This window comes from Gallus gallus, chromosome 1 (assembly GCF_016699485.2).
Source record: "Gallus gallus isolate bGalGal1 chromosome 1, bGalGal1.mat.broiler.GRCg7b, whole genome shotgun sequence".
In the NCBI taxonomy this organism is placed as follows: Eukaryota; Metazoa; Chordata; class Aves; order Galliformes; family Phasianidae; genus Gallus; species Gallus gallus.
The window spans coordinates 35,661,962-35,685,949 of record NC_052532.1 but is presented as its reverse complement, the minus strand read 5'-3'; the positions used below and the strand labels follow the sequence as shown (position 1 = coordinate 35,685,949).

Below are 23,988 nucleotides of genomic sequence, written 5' to 3'. Positions count from 1 at the left end.
ATGAGCTTTGTAGTCTTATTTTTACTTGCTTGTGGTACTCTTTGCTAATTTCTTTCATTGGTTTCTAATATTGAATAAACTGTAATCATAACTTCAGTTTCAAACAAGATATCCTAAAACAACCAAAACAGTGAACTCAAGCAAACCAGTGGATGAACCTACTGATAGAAGTCTCACATGATTCTAATCCGTGGTGAAAAGGAAGAAAGGATGTTCTGCTATGTACAAAAAAGTACAGAGACTATAAATACTATCTATTCTAAAGACTTGTTTTCCTTCTACTAGTTCAAATGAAATAGTGCTAGCAGTTTTGCAACCACAGAACAGTGAAGAATTCCCCAATCTGGTATATCTCCTCAGCATTTGGAATGCAAGTCTAACTGGTACACTGGCATAAATAAGTATTAAGCTTAGGGAGCCTTAAAGTGACTTAAATGATTATCTTTTTGCTACTTTCTCTGATTCAAGTGGTATAACATGATATCTGTATTTTTATCCAAATTTAAACACACGTACACGCAAAAAGAATAGCAGCAAGTAGACAGTGGATGCTAACTGCTGATGCTAACTGCTGCTGAAACTCGTTCTTCAAACTTCCAACGGCAGAGATCACACAGCCTCCCTAAGCAGTGCATTCCAGTTCCAAACAATCCTCAAGTTAGAAATATTTCCTAAAGTCTAACCTAGTCTCCTTTGCTGCAGCGTGGGACAAGAGATAATGAGCTTATCTCAGTGGTTAACAGAAACAACAGTTTCTGTTAGTTTGATGGCATCATCTATCCTCTTTGTTTTCTTGAAGACTAAACACAGTTATTTTAATTCTTTCTCATGGCTCATGGTTTTTAGACCTGCAGTCATTTTTATTATTCTCGCTGAGCTTCTTCCTGTTGGACATTATTGTAGAAGGGCAGTGCTCAAGTCTGGGTACAGCACTCCAGCTGAGGTCTGAACAGCACTAACTACTATGTCACATGCCTGCTTCTATATCCCAGCAAAAGCTTTACTGTTTTTTTCCTCCCCTGGTAGCAGAATGCTGCTTAGCCAGTCCTCATCCTGTTTATGTGTGATTGGACTTATAAGCATACTTCTATGTCCATTGATTCTCACTGAGCTCTAATCACATTCTGAAACAACAAGAAAACATTTTCCGGACCTTCCTATCTTGCAGATTTAGTAAGTACACTCCCTATTCCATCAGCCAAGTCATTAATTAAATTATTGCAATAAATCTGTCGCAGAATCAAAACCCCAAAACAGTTCATAGTCTTCTGCTGCCATTGTCAGCTGAATCAGCATGAGAAATAAGGGCTTGAAATGATGTCTTAAAAGTAAATATTCATTAAGGACCTGTACTCCTTAATAAAAATCGAGACTTAAATACCAAAACATGCAACACTGGGAAAGAAATTCCTTTTGTACACAGTATGCATCTATGCAAAATCTGCAGAAAACTCACTGACACAATAGAAAGAGAATGGCAAATTCTTGGCCATGTTCAAAAAAAAAAGACGATCATACTTCTATATGACTACACAGAACCCAGCCTAATTAGGGAAAGTACAAATGAGTGAAGAAAGAATACCAATTCTCATTTTTAAGGGTACAAAGCAACTAATAAGCAACAAGGATTAAAAAGAATTTTCTCCTTTGAGCTGTTTGCAGTTGTCCACTTTGACCATAAGACCGTTTCTGCAAACAAGTTGCTGGGCTAAGCAGATTCTTCTGTTGCTTATAAAACAAATAGTGCTTCTAGGTTTTTTGAAGGTGCTTATAAACGTAATTCAATACTAAACGGAAGGAACAAAAAAGTTGTAATGGTCTCACCAACTTATGTAAGGACTGACATGTGGTCTCATTTATCTTTAGAAGCAAGCCAGGGACAGATCGTGAGTGCAATTATAAATAGTACAACGTGTTCATCCCCGGTTGGAAAATGGCAAAGATGCCAAACCTGAGCTCAGAAATCAGACAGTAAAAATATAAAGTGCGTTTTCACCTGAAAGTCTACCCTGTGAAAGCCTAACGAACTCCGTAGTCCTGGTAAATCATAGAATCATAGAATGGCTTAGGTTGAAAGAGACCTTAAAGCCCACCCAGTTCCAACCCCCTGCCATGGGCAGGGTTACCATCCTCCAGATCAGGCTGTCCAGGACCCCATTCAACCTGGCCTTGAACACCTCCAGCATGGCATTATTAGTCTCCAGTTCATTCTCTGAATATCTTCTGTCTCATCTTTCTCTTTCTCTCTCATGCAGTTAGACACTCAATCTCAAATCTCTCTGCCCAAGACACAATTGAAGAAAATCCCCCATCCTTACACTCTCAGTTGCATTTGGTGGCAACATATCTACATTTCGTTTTGAGTCCTCCTGTAATTTGAGTGCAAGTAATAAAGAGCCTAGTTTTTCTCATTAGTTGCAGCAGTGTGGTTCAATCACACATCTACCAATGGCAATATGTTGCACCAATGTTGTTTTACACCATTCATTACTGAACAGTGCGTTTCTCTTCAGGTTGTACACTCATCTGGATCTCCGTTCTCATGAATGATTTTTCACATACACAAATCAAATTACATTCATAAAGAGTATTTTTTTTTCAAAGAATCAGTGAAGTTGCTCTTGTAATTATTAAGTGGGATGAATATGAGGGTTCATTTATACTATTAACCATGTTGTTCATTGTTACGTGTTATTATTATTACGTTTCCATGTAGGGAACAAGAGTTTCCATTTGCTGCTCCCAGGGACTTAGCACCACCCACTGAAAAACTGGCCTCTTGAGCCATATAGAACATAGAATCGTATAATCACCAAGGCTGGAAGAGACCTCCAAGATCATCCAACCATTCACCTACCTCCAGTATCTCACACTAACCCATGTCCCTCAGCACAACATCTAAACTTTTCTTGAGCAACTCCTGTGTCAGTCACTCCACCACCTCCTTGGGCATCCCATTCCAGTGCCTGACCAGTCTTCCAGAAGTATACTTTCATGTTATAATTGGTCCTTTTGCAAAGCAGAATGGCAATGACTTCAAACTGTATTAGCATTCACTGTCCAACCCACACAGCCTGTTCCAAATGAACAATAGCACTTCTGAGAAGCAGACCTGAAGTCAAGAAAAAGCTGACCCATTCAGTCCAAGTACTGGATATTGAACCCAATTCCTAGTCACCTTACTCCCAGCTGCTTTGTCAATCCCATCTCTGTCTGACAGCTCCCACGCCATGACCTCAGTTTGCTTTTGTGGGTGTGCACCTTCTAGGAATAAAGGGATTGTTGAGACTGATTGATAGCAATCTCAGTGATAACAATATTTCTCATACCAAACTCAGCACTACTACGTAAAAAATGATGTTTATTTCGTAACAAGGAAGTTGCAAATAAAGTGTTTCTGCACACGGTTTTGCGGGACTCAGAATTAATCTGTCAGGGCAGCCAGCTTTATCCTGCAGACAAATTCATTTGTAATCCTCTGAAGTATTCTACCATGTGACTTTCAGAGATAAAACAGCCTGCTTTATAGTTTATTTTCACAGCCCACACTGAGTGATGCTAAGTATGGCGGTATCTCTCTCACTAGATTAACTTTTAATTATTGCCATTTCTCTCATGAAAGTGACTGTAAGATATGAAAGCAGCTCTCTACATGTTCCTTCTAAGGTCAGAGGACATTTTATGTTAATTTGTTCATTTGTTCATTTGTTTAAGACAGGAATTCTAGCAGCTAGTGACAGTAAGTAGAAAAATAAAGCAAAACCCAATCCATTCTCATCTCAGAAAATCTGACAGCAGCTTCTTTAATATTGCTCTCTTCCCAACATTCTAATTATTCGCTTCCTTTCAATGAAAGGATTCTTTCATGTCGTTCGGTCCACATTTTTGCCTAGTTATTATGGCATTTCTTTGGATATTGGCATAATGTGTTGTTGTTACAGATACTGACGTGTTTGCTTGAAGATTCACTAACACACGACATGAATTGGTCTTCCTTCCAGAAATCTCCCCATCTAGAAGGAAAACCGAAAGGAAAGCAATGGAGAAGAAGAGGAGAAGAAAGCACAAAGAAATGAAATAATTTGTATATGATAGATTTTTACCGTCTGCTTCTCTGCTCTTGTTAAATACCCACTGATGGTATCAGCAGAAACCTGTCTAATTACACAGTGCAAAAGTGTTTTTGTCCCTGCACCAAAACACGTCAAGAGAACATGAAAGTAGAATATATCATCAGTAGTGACTGTTAGTGGAGCTGCGCATTTAGAGGAGCTTCTGACAATTGTTACTGCAGATGAGACCTCTCAATTTTTTGTCTTCTATGTACGCTTTTAAGGCCAAAGGACGTCTTTTGCTCATATTTGGGAATGATGCAAATGATGCCCATCAAGAAAGATCTCAAAAAGCACAAGAAGTGATAAAATCAGACCATTCATTGCAAATGGGAAATACTGTTTCGCACTCTTCACAAATCCAACAGTTTTTTTATAATCTTTTAGAAACAAGCTGTATTCAAAGAGAACTTCTTCATGCTACCTGGCATATGACACCTGTTAAAAATAGAAAAGGTGTGAGTATCTGAAATAAAGTATTACACACTAATCATGTCCTGAAGATATCTTCATTTGGATTAATGATCCGTAATAAGACTCCATATCAGTTTTAAAAGGTATGCACGATTTGCAAAAATCATTCCTTAACTACAAAGGTGAAACAATTAGTGTTTTCAAGTGTAAAGATCACTGGAACTCTAGCAGTAATTTGCAGGTCCTTACTCATTATGATGAGATGTTAAGAGCTTGCTATAAAACTTCTTCATTTGTTACAGTGCACTCAGTTGCATTTAGAGATCTTGTATATGATGATGAACACCCACGCATCCTATGGCAGAAGCAGCTACACAGCAGAGCGGGGACAATAAAAATACAAATCCTTACAGAAGACTTTTCCTTTCTTTTCTTCCTCCAAATATACATATTTATTTATTCCCCCTGTTATGTTGTATGCATCAGCAGCCTGCTAGCCAGTTAGTTAGTTTTCAGCCTACCTATCTGAGCACACAATAACGATAAACAGAAGAGCTGAACTGAAGTGTAAGTCCCCACTCATTCGTGCTATCATAGATGCTGGCAGTGGCAAGAGTAGGCAGTGAGTTCATTAACCAGGGGTTCTGCCGGGGTAGCCCTATGCAGCACTCTTCCCTTCTCACCTTCAACTACATTCAGGCTGATTGAAGCAACCCCTCCAGGTCCTAGGCAACCTGGGCCAGGAACATCCTCATCGGGTTGGGATCTGCCCCACCAGATCAGGGTGTGCAAAGAACTGCTCAGCAGCCTGCTAACAGGGCTCTGTGCTAAGAAAACCTGTTTCTCTTGGGGAGTAGGGACTGGAGAGGTGAGAACATGGCCTGTCTTCGATGAAAACCCACTGAGAACCCAGGGGCACCTTAGTGACAAAGAGAATTTCCTACAAAAACAGTTGCAGAGGATATACACAGTTAATTTCTGCCTCTGAAAACAAAGGTGCCCTAAATTTTATGTCTTCCGAAAAACAGCTCCGAAAAGTGAAAAGCTGTCTGGAGAAAACACAGCATCTGTGGCCTGACATGGTGGTGCTGGCATTTACTGTACAGAGGGAATCATATGTAATCATAGAATCATTAAGGCTGGAAAGACCATTAAGGTCATCTAGTCCAACCACCAACCCATGCATGCAACCTCTCTAGACCATATCCCTCAGTGCCACATCTGCCCTTTTCCTGAACACCTCCAGGGACAGTGACTCCACCACCTGGGAGTCACCACATTGGGCAGCCTGTGCCAATGCCTCACCACTCTTTCTGCAAAGAAATTTTTCCTCATATCCAACCTGAACCTCCCCTGGTGTAACTTGAGGCCATTACACCTTGTCTTATTGCTATTTACCCGGGAAAAGAGGCAGACTCCCACCTTGCTATACAACCTCCCGAGCCTCCTCTTCTGCAGACTGAACAATCCCAGTTCCCTCAGCTGCTCCCGTAAGACCTGTGCTCCGGACTCCTCACCAGCTTCACTGATCTTCTCTGGACACCCTCCAGGGCCTCGATGTCTTTGCTGTAGTGAGAGGCCTAAAACTGAACACAGTACTTGAGGTGTGGCCTCACCAGTGCCAAATGAGGGGGGCAGAGGCTACCAAAATTTTATGCCCAGTAAAAAAAAAAAAAACAACCACCATGTTTTAAGTCCAAGTAATTATCTTAATAGCAACCTTAGAAGATCCCCGTCGTTAGGAGCTTTCTGGCAGAGGGCGGTTGCTGTAATAGGATCGGGCAGCATGTTTCCTTATGCCAAGTCACCAAATGCTAAAATGATTTGTCATCTTTCACTGCAGGCCACTGCCTGAAGCACACATGCCCCAGTCTCATGTCTCACCCGCTCTGACATCAAAGTGCCTTCCTCCTGCAACTGCCAATGAGAAGAAAGGCAAACAATGACAGCGGCTCATTTGCATTCAGAGAGAGTTTTAATTAAATAAGTGCTCTTGGGTAGTTTTGTGCCTTCTAATGGGGCTGAGGCGGGGGGAAGGATCTTTCATCATAAAATGTATTAAGTCTATAAATCTTGCTTATTCTGTCCCCCTGTGACTTTTTTTTATTTATTTCATAGTCACATTATTCCTTTCTCCATAGAGATTTATGTCAACATTTTATGACATCTCTTGGGCTTTCAAGTCTGTCACTTTTTACAGCTGCCTCTTAATGCCACGAGTCATTAAAGAGGGAGTTCATCTCATTCTGCAAAGGGGAAGGGGGGAAGAAGTCCCCTCCAGCCACACAAAGGCTGTTGTGAACAGGTTCACTGAGCCCGATAGGACTTCATATGACAGCAACTACGCCTGTTCTGAGGAATGGGTGATTTCTGCAGCGTGCCCTGCAGTTCTGATTTCCCAATTCCGGGCAGCAGATCAGCAAGAGAACAGCAATGTGCCCCAAGGGGTGATCCAGGAGCAGCCATGGCACATCCCCCGGTTTGTCCCAAATTTGCCCAAGTTGTCCAGTTTTCCTGTTTAGGTGCAGTCCCTGCCATTCCCTAACGTGTCTCCTCAGGGCTAGGTACAACGAGGCAAATCTTTAAAGGTCACGGTGAAAAATGCTCCTTGTCTGTCCCACTTTGGGACAGGAAGTAAAAGGAAGAGAACGGGAGGTGCCAGCCAAGCCATGGCAAGACTCTGCATCCAAATGAAAGGGGTCCTTCCGACGGCAACCGGCGTTATAATTATAGACTAGAAAAGAGCAAGATCAGCAGCTGCCGCTGCCGCTGCTGCTTGCGTTTGTTCCCCGTGTAACTGACAGGACAGAGGACTTGGCAAAAACAGCCTTCCAGAAGTGGAAAGTCATTTTAACCCCTGTGCTTGTCAGTCCTCTCTTCCCGGGACTGGGTGGAAGCAATCTCCTGCTCCAGGTTACGGGAAGAGCACGGGACGACAGCAGCCCAAGGGGATCTCCGTGTGGGACATCGGAACAGGAGGAAGGGTCAGGAAGGAGGATTTGCCTTCGTGCCTGGATTGCCAGATCCACACAGCAGGTCAGTGGGCACAGTGTGCTCGGCGTGCTTTTCTATTTGGTTAGCGCGAATCTCTCTCTCTCTCTCTCTTGCTTGTTTTCTCTAATATAGCATACACTCATATATCAGATAACACAATGACAAGGGGTAGGTCTGTGCAGAGGCACTGTTTATTTATATGTTCTGTAATGTCCCTTTAATGGTCAGTTAGGGAACGCTGATTGCTGTTATTTTTTACTGTGGCTTCTCTCTGAACACTAATGCATCCTGAAATTCTCAGCCAGGCAAAAAAGCCATTTACATTTGGTTTCAGTATCAGTAGAGAAAAAAATCTTTTATTTTTAGGCACTTATGTCTAAGGGCGTCTGGTGATCTTAGCAAAGGTGAAATGCTTTATAACTCACATTTCAGTCCAGGCTGGAGAAAGTTTCCTGAGCCAAAGGAAAAGCAATGTCACAGATGTGAGCCAATGCATCTGCTGGCACAAAAGGTGTATAACTTGTGTCATGTCATCAAAACCCTCAAAGCCCAACCAGCAGAAAGCCTGGCCCTGTATCTGCTGATGATGGCGGGGCAATGCGATTGATAGAAAAGTCCATAGCAGCAGTTACTGTGGTGTCTGATCCGGAGCTCTGTCCCTCTGTGCCCCAGCCAAGATAGGCAGGAATGTGCTGGAGGCATCAGGATCGTTTGCTCTTCCTGTCAGCCTCGGCTTTAGCTTTTTAATTTCCTGTTATCATGAGTAATGCTGGAAGGACTCTCAGGCAAATGCTGCCCATGCCCCATGAGTTGGGACCACCAGGCAGGAGTCAGCCATGGTTGCAAGATTCACACAAGAACTTGCCACATAAACGTGGGTGTGCTGTGCCCCAGTGAGGGTGGCTGTTCATGGAGGAAAAACACAAGGGTAGACTTAAATCTGTATTTGCCGTGTTGTGAGATCTAACCAGACAGTCATGTTGCTGTCTGTCATGGCTTCCTATAGTCCAAAGCGATCTTCAATCACCTAACATGACCTAATGTATATTTTAGGACATTACATTTCACCCTGAATCCCCTGTATGAACCCAATGAGAAATGTTCAGTAAAGCATTTGCTTAGCAGGAACTTAAAATGCAGAGTGTCCCAGGTCAGGAAAGGAAAGAAAACAAAGGCACTTCAGCCTGAAACTTCTGTAAGAGTCCCACTTCTACTTGCCCCATTCCAGAGGCTTAAATAAAAATTTGCAGGAATCCAGCACCTCCTAAACTCACGTGAAGATTTTCGGCTCACAGCCAAGGGCTTCAAACAAAATGCTAGGAGAGGTGGCAGGAATCTGATTAAGTGAAATGTAGCCTTTGGAATTGCAGAAAAATCACCTCTCCCAGTTTAATGTAGGGGAAAATATTTAATCTGGAATCCCGTTACCACTACAGCTCTGCAGCTGTAGCCAAAATCCACCCCGTAGGCATTTCTAGGTAGGAACTGCTGCAGGTCCTCAGAGGAGGTGAATCCCATTTGTCCAGCTAACTAGTGCCAATTTTTGGCACCGTGCAGCCACTGATGCTTCAGAGGAAAGCCAAGGGGGACACACTACATACACAGATCTCAGTGATGGGGAGGGAGATGGGGGAAGAAACACAGCCCTGTACCCAGTTCAAGGGAGTGGCGGTGACGGTGGTTTCTGAACCCTATAGGCAGAAACAGCTGTGGGTTTGATGTGAATCACTGTCTTCCTGCACAGCTGCAGTACTTTTCCCTCCATGGTCCATGACAGAGGAGAATGAACAGAAAATTTCCTGGAGACCTCAACACGAGAGGAGAGTGGTTCCAGTGTTTGATTGCCTCCCCAGTCAAGAATTTATGTTTTGCTTCAGACTGCATTTGTCTGATTTCTACTTCTGTTCCCTGCACCCTGCAAGGGTACCAGCCCAGCTATAAGTCACCACATTATCAGATATCTTGTCAATATCTGTGCCTCTATACAGTTCCATTATGAGCTGTATATTAGTGGGGAGAAGGATGCTTCGCTATACTGTTTGAACACGCAGTTTGTCATTCACAGGCAAGGGCAGAATTCTCCTATGGCTATCTCAGGACACTCCGTGTGCACTGACAATGTTTTTCTACCCTATTCCCACCCTATAACTTAGCCACAGATGTCTCTCCATGCCTATAAAGCCCTGTTTCTGCTGAAGAATGGAGATCTCTACTTCCATTTTCTTAAATGTTGCATCCTGACCACAGGCTTCCCAGCAGAAGGGCTGCTTGCTGCTTGCCAGGCAGTCAGCTTGGCTCCCGAGATGAACTTTCTGGAGTTCAATGACAATAACAGTGAAATTGAAAGGGATGTGCCAAGTCCTAGAAGCAGAGAAGCTATCATTTGGATGCTGGGGAATAAAAGCTATGCAACTCAAAAAAAAAAAACCACCGAAAAAACAAAAATCTCAGAGCCCAGGCTGGCAAACTCAAGCAGACATTCGGCACATGGGAACAGACAGTCTGTCAGTAATAGGAGGCTTATGGTGTCTTTTCTCTGCTGATTCCCCGATAAGTAAAAGAAAAAGTGGCACTTTTACAGCTGAATTTTAATGGCCTGTTTTTATGCTCTGCATAGGAGATGTAGCCAAACTGCATTAAATACTATCTAGCCATTCTAGCCATCAATTAACTGTGGGTTCATATTTTGTTCTGAGAGTTAATGACCTACACCGGCACCACGAAAATACAGCCAAGAACCACATTTAGGCGAGTGTCTACACGATAACTACCTTGAGGCTTTGCGCTTGTCTTGTTTGCTCCCTTTCTTGAGTGCTGTACAAAACTGCTGTCATCCATATTTGGAGTTTTCTGTAAGCACATGAAAGCTGCTGTAGCATCCCTACGCTCAGTAAGCAAGAATGAAAACCAGAGCATAATATTTACCTGTACGTTTTTGGCACTGCTTTAATTAGGCTGCGTTGCATGCTATGGACCTGAGCGACCTCGTGGCTCTTTGCATGGCCGTGCAATGCTGAAGCGGAGTGGTGAACGTGCCTGGCTGCCAAGGAGCAAAACAACAGGGCTCCCCAGCCACCCGCAGCTGCTGTCGTAACTGTTAATGAAAGAGGCTGCCTCCAGATCTCATTTGCTTCTCGATGACCATAATTACCAAAGCCAGCTAAAAATACTGGCTGGGGAGGAAGGAGCACTTATGCAATTTAGCTTTGCTTCTGTTGCTGGAGCGCTGGAAAAATTTCAAGCAAATTTACTTTTTCTTTGCTTGCACCAGACTGGAGCAAACTGGGAGTACACAAAGGCTTTGGAGGTGTGATGCATCCTTTCTGGCACCGCTGCTGCCACCCAAGGTTTGGAACTGGCCGTGCCTCTGGCTGTTGGCTGGGGCCGTCCCCAAGTGTAGTGCTCCATCGACCTGCAGGTCTCAGTGAGGCACAAAACTGCAACACCTCCACACTTCTCTCTTTTTATGTACAGAAACACAGCATGTATATCTGTATACATCTAGCATTATAAGCGTGTATGTGCGTGTGTATCTGTGTATCTATCTATACATGGCTGCATTCAGGTTAGGATATGCTGTCTAAAATGTTGTTGGTTTCCTGCTTCTCTTCTACTGTTTCTAGGCTCAGCCTGCCAAGACGATGACAGTCACTTATTCCAGCAAAGTAGCAAATGCCACTTTCTTTGGATTTCACAGATTACTCCTAAAGTGGAAAGGCAGCATCTACAAATTGCTGTACAGAGAATTTATTGTTTTTGCTACCCTTTACACAGCGATAAGTGTATTATACAGGTACACTCTTTCCAATTCACATCTCATTAAATGTTGTACTGAAGTTTCACACTTCATAGCGTTAGGCTGAGTTTGGGGTGGGGGGTACTACAAAGTTGTCTTTTCTTTGGACATTTGTAATGTCCTCTCATTTCCACATTTACTGTTCCATAGGAAGCATGTGGAGTGTAAATAAAATACAGTCTATCATATTTGAAACGTTTAGATGTTGTACTGAGGAACATGGTTTAGCGGGGAAATACTGGTGATAGGCAGATGGTTGGACTGGATGATCATGGAGGTCTTTTCCAACATTGGTAATTCTGTGATTCTATGACTCTATGATTCCATGATTTGAATGAGCTCAGTCCTTTGCCTGTGTTGAACAATTCTTCTGCTGAAGTTAAGCTAAATAAGTTAGCCTGAATTTTGTTAAGACAAACAAATGCCCATAGCTAGCCCATGATGTCTATGTGGCCATTACTGTTCTGACAACAAGCGTGCCTCTCTGCTCTGAGTGATGAGAATAGGCCTTTCATTCTGCTTGCTGTAGTTCTACAGCCACTCAGAGGTAATTTCACTGATGACACAGAAAGGAATAATTTGAGGCAAAAGTTATATGTAGTATTTTCTCAGGAATTGTGAGGTTTTCCTTCAAGCTAGAAGAGAATGCCAAGCTTTATTTTTAGGGACCTAATCTTGCAAGACTGCATGGAACGCGGCTGTGATTATTGCCTGTATGCAGCACAGCACCAGAGGAACAGCTCCTTATTCTACCGAGGTGTGAGTTAAGCAGCAGCAATGCATCAGTTAGTGCAGTGAGCCTTTAACTGATGAAGTGCACTAACATTAGTATCAAAATCATGATTCAGCTCTTACCTCGATCTGTAATTAGATCGCAATGTTTTCTTTTTATGGATAACAAAAGAAAATTAGCATCTGTTTGTCTATGTTTAATCAACAACTTAGCAACACATTCAGTGGACTATTCCTGTGCATTCAGAATGAAAATTACAGTATTAATGCATTTTAAAAAAACACCACTGAAGTCTGACACTTATTAAACTAACTAGTTTCACCGAAAAGTTAAGCAATTAAAAGCCATAGTAAAAATGGCATGGAAAGCATTTCATATGCGCTTTAGAATTTACTACAAAACCATAAGAAAATCCATTAAATATTTGCCATGTGAATCCAGAGAGTAGCTGTAATACTCAAATATCCAAATAAAATAATGGCTCATATTTTTTATTTCATTAGATAACTCTTGCCATGAGAAAAAGCTGCTGGGTTCCACTCATTTTCTACTAGGTGGTGAATCTTTTCCCCACTATGAGATAGGCACTGTTGCATTTTTCTTTTGGTGGATAAGCAAAATTTTGTGGGAGTAAGAGCAAAAACTGCTGCAACTATGTGGCATTTTCAAATAACAGCCAGTAGAGATTGGTAACCTTTCATAATTCAAGTAGACCTGAGCATTTTTGTTAAGCAGCTCTCTGTAAAACAGGAGAGCGAGCTCTGCTTGCTGACTCACCTCTTACTGTCATCATTGGCCTAAATGGGATAGCATGCTAGTTCTCAGTGTGCATTGATTCTAATTAGTAGTGCTAGTCGAATTAGGAAACTACAAAGACAAGAGAATACTACTGTCTTCCCCTCCAGTTTCTTTATTACATCTACAAGTGTTCAGCACTTTAAGAATCTGCCTGGAGACATTAGCCAAGCTTGCTCTCTTGTATGTATTTGCACTCTGTAGCTAGAGCCAGAATACTACAAAAGGACATATACATTTTATTTTTGCTGCAGGTTTTTTCTTACAGGAAGCCAAAAACGGTTCTTTGAAAAATTATCAATTTACTGTGACAAATACGCTGAACAAATCCCAGTAACTTTTGTGCTTGGTAAGTACTGGTTACATGTGAAATTATTCTCCAACACTGTCTCTGTTCAGGCATCTTGTTAATGCCGGTGCATGGAAGCATTGCAGAGATGAGGGTCATATGGGAGTTTAAAGAAGGTCTCCTTAAAGTCAAGTTGCTTTTGTCACATCAACATCTGTGCTCAGTTCTTAATATCCCAACAAAAAGTATTTTCATACATGTATATGTGTATAAATATATAAATATATAAAGTGCCCACTAACATTGATACATGGTGCCTGACCTTTCAAAGCACTAAATACACTCAACATTTACTACAGAAGAGAAAATCTGGAAGTTTGTGTTAATACTGTATGAGATACTCAGCTGTAACAGGTCATAAAGTTGCAGTGTCTACTAAATAACAAGTTTTGATTGCATACTGTCTTTGACTTGACTTACTGCATTTATCCTGGTACACGGAGCAGCTTAGTGATGTGAATGGCACTCCCCAGTCTAAATCAAAGTAAGCTAAACCGAAGCACTGAAAGGCACTGAACATTCTTCCTTCTCACACGCAGGTTTCTATGTCACGTTGGTGGTCAATCGCTGGTGGAACCAGTTTGTGAATTTGCCGTGGCCAGACCGACTGATGTTCTTGATCTCTAGCTGTGTCCAGGGAAGAGATGAATATGGCCGCTTGATCAGGAGGACTCTAATGCGTTACGTCAATTTAACTTCTCTGCTGATCTTTCGCTCCGTGAGCACGGCCGTGTACAAAAGGTTTCCCACGATGGACCACGTGGTGGGTGCAGGTACTGCTGCATCCATCTCCAAGAATTTCTTACTTTCCCACACGGGTGGGGGCACAGGGTTGGGAGCTGTTTGCTATAGGTATTGAACAAGGCTTCATTTTCTCTCTATAGAGATTTGGTGATCTCCTCCAAATAGCAGAAGTCATATTTTTACTGAAAATCTTACATTTCTTAAAATTATTCCTTTGGCACCGATTAGTAAGCAAAGTTGTAGCAAGTTGAATTATGCAGTGTGTATATACATATACAAATTCAAATATATGCAAGAGGCTCTGGGTGTTGAAAAAAAAGAAATCCAGGCAAAATGCAGAATGCAGAGTGCATTCATCTTACCCTAAGAAATCATTTGTGTTTTCACCCCATTTTCAAAATTCAGTTGAAGTTCTTTTCCTTTTGCTTTTCAACAAAATTGTTTACCTGAGCCTGCAAGAGGTCAAGGAAGCTTCTGTCACTCTCCCCAGCAATCTGCTTCTAGCACACGCTGGAAAATTACCACATTTCCAACAGGCTAATCCAGCTCTGCCTCCCTATTGCTAAAGACAATCTGTTCCAAAAGAGACAAAATTGTAGACTGGAAAACAAGAGTTCTTTTTTTTTTTTTTTTTTTTTTTTTTTCCCCTTGTACGTTGGAAAACATTCTGGTATAAAAAGCATAACTAAATATTGACAGTATAGGCATCTTGGTGGATTTCAGTACAGACTGTGTAGACTCTTATACATACTGTGCCACAGAATTTTTGTTGATGTGGTATTGAACACTTGAGGGTAGATATTGCTACTACTAGCACTGAATGATTAAGACAGTACTCTGTAATTATCCTCTCCCTAAGTCCCTACGGCATTATATAACAGGCTGCAACATTTAATATGAACATGAGTGGCAGAATCTGATACTTACAGAGCAATCATCTCTGAAACAACTTGTGCCGATTTTGCATTTTGTTCTCAAACTGAGAACCACCATGGTATAAGCACTGCTACACATTTCCCTTCTCAGCAAATGAACTGCTTAAATTCGTAGTTTTAAATCTGAGAGCAGTATTATGATAATCTAGTCTGACTCATCCGCAACACATGGCATAAAAGCTTATTCACCATCTCCTTTTCAAATTGCAATTTCTGACTGAACTATAATACCTTCTAGGAATCCGAGCAGCCCTGATTTAAAATTCAGCTGAGTACAATGAAGAATAAACAGATCTGACATTCACAATTGTGAACTCACTGTCAAAAAGTGAACTTTCATTCCAAGTCTGAACTTGTATACAGTCATCTTCGAAGTCATCGGATTTTTAAATGGGTTTGGTTGTTCTTTTTTCAATTAGATAAAATCAGCGTTTCCTATAATAGCTACTTATTAGCAGAGTGTATATAGACTTGAGAAAACTTACAAGGTTGATGTTCTTTAGTCTCTCCCTGACAAGGTATGGTCTTCATAACTAGCTCTTGCTCATACCACTTTTCTAAACTCTTTTTCATTTTTTAACATTTGTTATGGAACTGTAGGCAGTAGGTTGATGTAGATCCTTGACATTGAGACGTTGAGTACTGTGACACGTGCACCACAAGCATCAATGCGTAGCAGTCATGAGTTTACAAATCCTGTTAGATGCAAGGTGAGAGAGCAAAGTTGGATGATCAAGAGTATGAATCTTGGAAAATGTGAGTAATGAGTCAACAGCTGGGCAGAGAGCAGCCCAAGACAAGCAGTAGGGAATTACAAAGAGAAACATGAGGTATGAGCCCAGGGACATGAACGCCTACTGCTGGTTGAAATTCACAGACCCAGACCTATCGCTGAAATGAAGCACCTACCTAGTCCTTCTCACATAACAGAGAAACAGAAAGTAGAACTCTTATCTACTTAACCTTTGCTAGCACACTCTGGGGAGATGTGGGAGATGATCACCAACCAGATCCTTCTTCCTCTAACCAAAAGATATTATAGTTATTTACATGGGTATCTTGAAACAGTCTTGCCTCAGTCCATACCACTTTGATGGGAGACCCAAACATTCCATGAAGCACTTCAGGGAGAGCACAGGTGCATTTGTCCAGACAGGGTTATGTTCTCATTAATAATTTTTTCCATAAGATTACTTTGATTGACACTATTCACATTGCTGTCTCTTCATTCTTTATTGGTTGTATCACCTGTCAAGATTTTAATACATTTTTTCCCAAGCATTTAATTCCCTGTCATTCCTTAGATCATCCTTCTCAAGATGATCTTGAGATCTCAAGATCTTGGTACAATATTTGCCAAATATTTCCAGTTTTCTGGAACTGCCCCCATCTTACAGTTCTTGTCAAAACCAACATTTTTGTTCAGAGTTTCTCAGTTAATTCTTTGAATACTTTTAAATAAACATTAGATGAAAGTATTTAGAAACCATTTAATTTTAATAAATGAGCTTTAATATAATCTCCTGTCATTCATGGAATAGAAGGCGTTTCTTTATCCAAGCAGTTACAAGTGCCTCTGTACTGCATATTGGTTTTACTGCAGTAACTTTTGCCAGCAATAACAGCAATAAAGAAATGTGTAATATTTTCTAATGTTTCATATTTTCTACTATCTATTATATATGTTCATCAAAGACAATGGTTAATTAGTATAAACATGAATGCCTTAACTTTAAAAATAATGGCAATTTGAACACTATTGTGAAAATAATGGTGCTTTGTCTTGGTTTTCTGAACAAAAATGTACCCAATTTAAGTGGAAAGCTGAACTGATCCCTGGAGCTTTGCTATTCTTCATGTCCCCCTCAGGCTGTGTCCTCGATAATGACTTCCCAGAGCCTCTCCTGGGAATTTCATGCTCCAGACTGTCAATTTTTTTGTATTCTGTCTGTCTATTCCTGCATGATAAAAACATCCTTTCCCATCTTGTAATGAGAAAGTTGGCCAGATGAAAATCAAAGACAGCCTAAAAGAGTGACTCTGACTCAGGAGTCAGAGCAGGCATAACTAGCAAGACAAATTGATTGCCCAATTTTTTCTGTGCAACTCATTATGAGAGCTGGCTGCAAACTGTGGAGGGACCTTTAAAAGCTATACCTTATTCTGCTCTGAAGTTCGAGGATTCTGCAAAAGTACCATATCTTACTGCTGAACTGCTTTTCTTCTAGCTCAACAGCAGCATGTCCTGTCCTTATATTCCTTCTCAGTACTTAAAGTATTTCATATCTTCTGTGTTGTGCAGTTCCAAATGTACAGCAGTAGCATCAGTCTCATCAGGGTTGCTTCATTTAACAAACCTGTTCTTGCCTTATTCACATTTTTATACAAGAAAAACAACTGTGTGAGTTTGTATATATTTATTTTTCACAGCTTAATGTATCGTTAGCAACATTAGCAAGAGCAGGCCAACTCTTAGTTAATAGCTGGAGTCTAGAAAAATTAATGTCTATTCTCAATTCAAAATCAAATCCTCAGCGCTCAAACTTTTGTTCAAACTTATAATTAGTTGGATGAGTCCTTTATTTTGCAGCTACTTTCTTAGTAACTTTGTACTGTTTCAGAGCTAATATCAACACAACAAAGGAAGTCTTGCATCCATCTGAGCAAAAATTTAGGTTTCCCAGACCTAAAGATTGCTCCAATCCCAGAAAATCTGAGATTTAGGCAAAAGAAAATGTGAAATTCCCTTCATAAAATTTCTGAGGTTGTTTTTCTTAGAGGTGTGGGTGGAAGGAGGACAGCAGAGCGGAGCAAAGCTTTTTGACCTACAAAGCTGAAGGGATTGAGGCATTGCTCCAAAAAGCGGGCTGCTCCCATGCCAATCCCAGGCAGCGGAGATTTTGTCAAACACAGCCCTGGCTGCCCTTGGAGTTCCTTACAACAGAGGGAAGCGGGGCTTCACAAGGCCAGGCTGTGTCCACGGGAAGCCTGGTGCCCTCCCAGCGCCAGGCCGGGCAGGCGGCCAGGCAGAACACAGCTTCAATCTGCAGGCCCAGAGCGGGGCCTGGCCCAGCGCACTGCTAGCAGTGGCAGTTCTCTGCATGGCTCCATTTCCTTCCCCTCGTGCCCCTGCATAGCCCCAAATAAAATAGCAAATCTGGAAGGGAAGCATTTCGTTGGCAGAAGGCATGCTCTCAGCTGAGCTCTGTTTCATACATGTGCTTGTATGCTCCATTTCTTGCTCACTACCTTGCAGATTTATCAAAAAAATTATCAGAACCAGAAGGTCATCTGACTGCCCTTAGAACAGATGATGACATCCTGCTAAAAGCCATTATTGCCAAGGAGTGACACTTTATTGACTGATTTTATCCAGTTTCTTATTTTTCTGAAAGTAGAATATAAAACTAAAGAGCAATCTAGTGAATCTGTACAAGACTTAGTGCTATACATATCTACAGTATTTCAGCAGGCACAGAGGAGAGCTGAAGCACAGCAAATTGTCACATATATTGATTGATGGGGATTGCTTTTCAGGTTATTAGGGCAAAAACAATTGCTTCGATCAAGATCCATCCTGAGAAAATAAATAAAAAAGGAGGCTACTAGTTAGAATCATAATTGGTGTTTTGCATGGTTCTATGCAAATATCAAATGAACATAATTATATATAACATAAGCTGCACTGTCAATGTAGAATAAATCAGCTCCTTTTTGTTGTTGTTTTATAAATAGGTTTTATGACAAGACATGAAAGAAAAATATTTGATGACCTTAAGTCTCCCCATCTGAAATATTGGGTTCCCTTTGTCTGGTTTGGCAATTTGGCATCGAAGGCACGAAATGAGGGTAGAATTCGAGACAGTGTGGATCTGCAGACACTAATGAATGTAAGTTGAAAAAGTAAACCCACAGCAAACTAGTGTTAAATTGCTATGCAGTAGCTTTTCACCTACATAACTTGATTTAGTGCACTCAGCTCTCCAGTGCCATCTAAATGATCTTAGAGAAAATCTATAACACTTTTCTGGTGTGCCAGTGTACACTCAAATACACACAGCAGAATTTCACTGGGATTGTACTTATATGACTAAGAAAGAATTACTTGAAAAAACCATTTGGTGAGTAAAAGCCTCGCTGTATATTCATACTTGGCCCATTGCTGTAGAAAAAAAAGAAATCAGATTGTTATTTGGCATTTTGAAGATTTTAGTGTCAATTTCAGGGAAAAGAGTCTCCCTAAATATTTTATTAAGTGGCCCAACATTGTTTTGATAATAAAACGCATTTTCTCATGTCACTAAGCTGTATATGATAGAAACAAAAGATCATTTGTGAAGAAATAGATACTACGTTAAGCATTCCAACTCCATAAATTAAGTGCATATTCAAACATTACAATGAGCTGCTGAGTATTATTATTCTATGAATTTATACGACGCCATCTTATCTCCCTGTCCTTTTGCACGTATAAAAATAGGCTATAACTCAATGTTTGTCATTCAGGATTAACACCATTTTAGTTTGTTGGGATATGTTTCTTCTTTTTTTCTCTTTTTTTTCTTTCTTTCCATTCAGGAAATGAATAAGTTCAGATCTTGGTGTAGCCTTTTGTTTGGCTATGACTGGGTTGGAATTCCTCTGGTCTATACACAGGTACTGAATTGTTTCTTTTATATGTTTTCTTTGAAATACATTTTCCATAAAAGGGGATGTTTGTGCCAAACATCCATAGACTGGATTGGCATCTCCAAGATGTCTGAGGCTTGTTGAGCCCTACTGGAACATCGGCATCTGGCTAAATATGTAAGTCATTTTCAACAGGGAGATGTTTTGAAATCTGTGCATAATTTGGGAGAGCAAGGAAGCTCCAAGATGTTTTTGTTTCCTGGGTGTACCTCCTGGCAGTGATTACTCTTGCATCCTCTTTATTTGTAATATTTTGTTCCAGTTTTGTAAATAATATTACAAAAGGCAGTCAGAGGCCTTTGGATTTGTGATGCCTTATGCATAAGGCTGTATTACTACGTTTCCAATTAAGTTTTTCTCTTTGCAGGTTGTTACTCTTGCAGTATATACCTTTTTCTTTGCCTGCCTGATAGGCCGCCAGTTTTTGGATACTGACCAAGGGTATCAGGGACATGACTTAGATCTTTATGTTCCAATCTTCACGCTGTTACAGTTCTTCTTCTATGCAGGATGGCTCAAGGTAAGCTAGCTTTCTGGGAAGGCAGTGGGGCAACCCCCCCTACGTGAGTTGCTGAAGGTATCAATGTCAGATCTGTGGCACACTAAATCACCAAGGTTTTGGGGAGTTACATCAAAGCTAAATTCAGCCCAAAGTGTCCTGTAGATATAAAGAAAAATTATCCAATACACTTTTCATTCCACTCGAAAAGATCTTACTGTAAGGAGTTTTCAGGAACCTGAAAGATACCGTTTCATTTGGAGCAGCACAACAACAACTCCCCAAGAAAGCATTACTCTAGCAAAATCTTGTCCCTGCCTGTGGACTATAAAGTAACAGATGAAAAATGAAAAAAAATCTTTTTCCCACTTGGCTATGTGGTGGGCAAATACTTTGGGAGACCTGGCATGGGATGAAAGGAAATAAATCACAATTTTTGTCTTATGATCACAGCTCGCCTGTAGTGTCTGCTGCTAACTAATACGATGCAGCCAATGTAAGGTCTCCAGTTTCATAAGGCTCTCCAACAGTGATAGTTAATATTGCCTACGGTCTCACTGCTTAAAAGCGTTCATTAAAAAGAATTATGGAAGGACTTGGATGCTACCCATCAGCCCATTGATGCCTGATTAGTTAACATATTGCTATTGATCTGATAGATGAGTAATTAAGTCACACACCTCACACTGGCCCTCTTTGCAGTGAGGATCAAGATGGACTAACTGAAAAAAGTTTTGAGTAAAAAGCAAATTTGTACATTAGGGCCTGCATACTTAAAGGTTTCCTCTTGGGATTATTAATCATAGCTAGAAATTTTGAGTTCACTTTTGTTAGGATATAAATGGTACAAAATTGACCCTCTTTCCTTTAATGCCCCCATTTTTAGAGCTCTTTTCCCACAGCCATCTCAAAATGGTAGGGTACAAAAATGCAGCATACCAAGCTGTTGGGCTGCAAGGGTTTTGCGAGTGATTGCAAAGCTGTCCACTCTTCAGAGGCCTGCAGGGTAAGCTCCTCTAGTCCTGTGTGACAGGAAATTGTGGGGGGGGGAAGGAGGATGCAGTATAGGGGCAAGCCTGGGGAAGGGAGAAGGGAGAGGATCCTGCTGCAGGAGGAGCACACTGCCCATGGATGGGGAGAACGATACACATGAGAAAGTGGTAGGATCAGTTCTTCCCTTCATAAAATACCTCTTTGATTTCCATTTGGTTCTGCCGGCTGCTTAATGATGTTTTATGTTTAATAGCAAGTGAGATACCTGCAGGCCTTAAATTCCTATCTTTTTAAAGTGGGTTTCAGCACCAATTTTCTTTGAAATTATAGATGTGAGGCTTTGTCTCTAAGCACTGCCTTTCAAGGTTGTCCCAATGGGTTACAAAACTGGAAGCTTCTCCTCCTGACCACCCTGCCCAATGTGTCAGGAAGCCATGGGGGGACGCTTTCCTCTCCATCAACATCCATCTTTTCCAGTTACAGGCTCCCAGCCAACTGCAGGCAATAGATATGGAATATCATTATAACTGAGAAATCTTCTGCATAAGAAAATGAAGAGGAGGAAAAGCAGCTTTTAAAAACCAGACTTAAAATCAGCAGTGTTCCCTCAGACTGCCACAGAGTGCATGTCTTTCTGCTCTGAAGGTTAAAGCTGTTTCCTGCTGAGAGCATTGGGCTTTGGCTGCCAGTGTGTGTACAGGGCCAGCACTATTGACTTCCAGTAACTTGGCAATTCCTCAGAGATGATGGCAAAACTGAGCTCATTCCTTGGCCTCAGGCCTGATTTGTTATACCTGCAATACAGGGGCAAAGTTTCCCAACACGTGAGACACTGCTAAATCCTTGTTTCATTGCTACAATAGACAGACCATCCAAATACAGGGCTTAGCTGTCTAGCGTTGCATTCCTTTCCAGACAATAGAAGCCAGTGGCCAGGAAAAGTCCTCTGTCCTAACCCTGCTCACTGTTTTTTTTTCTAGCTCATGGGAGAGGTTTTGCAGTGGATCTTTGGGCAGTAATTCCTGGGTTAACACTGAGCTGATCCGGTGCCTTCCGTGGAAACCCACAATGCCATTTACATTCTGCCGTATTCCAATTTCAGCAGCCACATAGCTGTTACCCGAAACATAATGCCCCGGGGTACACAAACAGACGTGAGCAGAGGTGTTCCCCTTCTGCTTCTCACTCCTCCTGCCTCCTGTGGGGTTCTCATAGTTTGTCTTCTCAGCAGTTCATTCGTCACCTTCCACCACCAGCCAAGGAGAGTCAGCAAGCGGTTACATAACAGTGCAGTTGAGCGGTCCTTAAACATGAGGCACATGCGAATAAATAGCCAGGGAGTGACAGCCTTACTATTATAAGTTATTTAGATCATAGCAGCCCATAGTGGTCATTTTGCCCACCACCATGTTGAACCTGGGACCTCTCCACTTGCCCCGCATGGCCCTGGCCGTCTCCAGGATCAGCAATGGCATCACTAGCTTAAAAAGATGAAAAGAAGGGGAAAAAAGAAGGGGAGGATATTTAACATCATTTCACCAAGGAACTGAGACATAAGTAGTCTGAATCCTACAGCTCAGCTGTTTTTTCTTTCTTTCTTTTTTTTCTTTTTCCAGTTTTCCTATATCAGATTTTTCTTCTCCCTCAGCAGCAGTGATTTCATCCCCACAGTGTTTTTGTTTGTTTGTTTGTTTGTTTGTTTGTTTGTTTTGGTGATCATGAGGCCTGGGGCAGTCTCCAGTTATTTTTCCACTTATTTAGGCCATAGCAGGTGGGGAGTAGGCAAGGCAAGGGGCAGTCCAAGAGGTATCCTTCCCCTGAGGCACCTCACCATGGAGCTGCCTGAGCTCCCTGAGCATTCATGTCCTCCACAAACTGGTCTTTACCCCTGCAGCTTTAATCACTTCATTTACAGAAGAAGAAAGCTCCAAGCTGAATTAAAGAACAAACTCAGACACTGTCTCTTGGTTTGCTACCGTGACAAATGACTTTCACTGGAGCCAAGGCTTTTGGTAGGCTACTTTCCTCAAACCATGAGAGACGTGCAGTTAGCATGACCTCAGGTCAATCAGCAGCAGCCAGGGGCTGGTGTCCAGGACGCGGGGGATGGGCTGTCTTCCTTCCAGAAGACTTCAGCTATGTTGCCTAGAAATATTAAGTGAGTGGGCCAGTGGAGTATCATAGACCATAATGCAATGAAAGGGCCTTCCACTGCTAAATCACTAATGTAAGTCAGCTTGAGAAGCAGTGAGGGAAGGTAATGATTATCTCATGTGACAGTCACAGTGGCCCAGACATTTCTCAGTTCCTGAAGACCAGGGCCAACAATCATGACTGACAGCACCAATGAGGCACCAGGGTCTGCATGCATAGAGAAAGCAAGATGTTCCTCCACTCGACTGGCACAAACGTCATGCTGAAGCTCATGTTATGATTGCAAGTGACAGGCAGGGAGAGAGAGAAAAATCAGATCATATTTGCTCTGAGGCAGCAGTCCTGACACTGCATGTTAACCTCTATTCACTGTCTCATTTTCCTCTCAGGTCGCGGAACAACTCATTAACCCATTTGGAGAAGATGATGATGATTTTGAAACTAATTGGTGCATCGATAGAAATTTACAGGTTGCTGTTGTTATTTCTACTTCCAGCTTTGCGCTATCATAGATGGTCATTACATTTAATCCCCTTTCTTACATCGAGGTACAAATTAAGGGCAATGAGTGTCATTAAAACACACTCTTTCCCTGAAGGAGTGCCTGTAGCTATGATCCCTGGATTGTATTTTCATAAGCTAATGCATCCTGGTTTGGGTATTTGGCATCGCTTCTTCCCTGACTAACATGCAAACAGCTGACCTCCAACTCTAAGCTCACCTTATGCCGGGAAAAACAAGTAATGTGGGTCAATCCTGACAAATCCAAAAGCCATTTACT

General features: G+C 41.6%; 1 protein-coding gene across 6 annotated transcripts in view; it reads left to right on the top strand.

Annotated features, from left to right (window-relative positions):
• Window positions 1-23,988, top strand: part of BEST3 (bestrophin 3) — a 34,009-nt gene that overhangs the window by 3,658 nt on the left and 6,363 nt on the right. For 2 of the 6 annotated variants that reach the window (XM_046938255.1, XM_046938251.1), the window contains exons 2-9: window positions 4,002-7,562; window positions 11,144-11,313; window positions 13,099-13,193; window positions 13,733-13,966; window positions 18,608-18,762; window positions 19,451-19,528; window positions 19,929-20,081; window positions 23,597-23,677. In XM_046938255.1, coding sequence (XP_046794211.1) covers window positions 11,162-11,313; window positions 13,099-13,193; window positions 13,733-13,966; window positions 18,608-18,762; window positions 19,451-19,528; window positions 19,929-20,081; window positions 23,597-23,677 — 948 coding nt within the window. In that variant the 5' untranslated portion in view covers window positions 4,002-7,562; window positions 11,144-11,161. Of the gene's footprint in view, window positions 1-4,001; window positions 7,563-11,143; window positions 11,314-13,098; window positions 13,194-13,732; window positions 13,967-18,607; window positions 18,763-19,450; window positions 19,529-19,928; window positions 20,082-23,596; window positions 23,678-23,988 lie in introns of those variants that run through there. The other 4 variants (NM_001397960.1, NM_001199669.3, XM_015281776.4 and 1 more) reach the window with 3 other exon arrangements.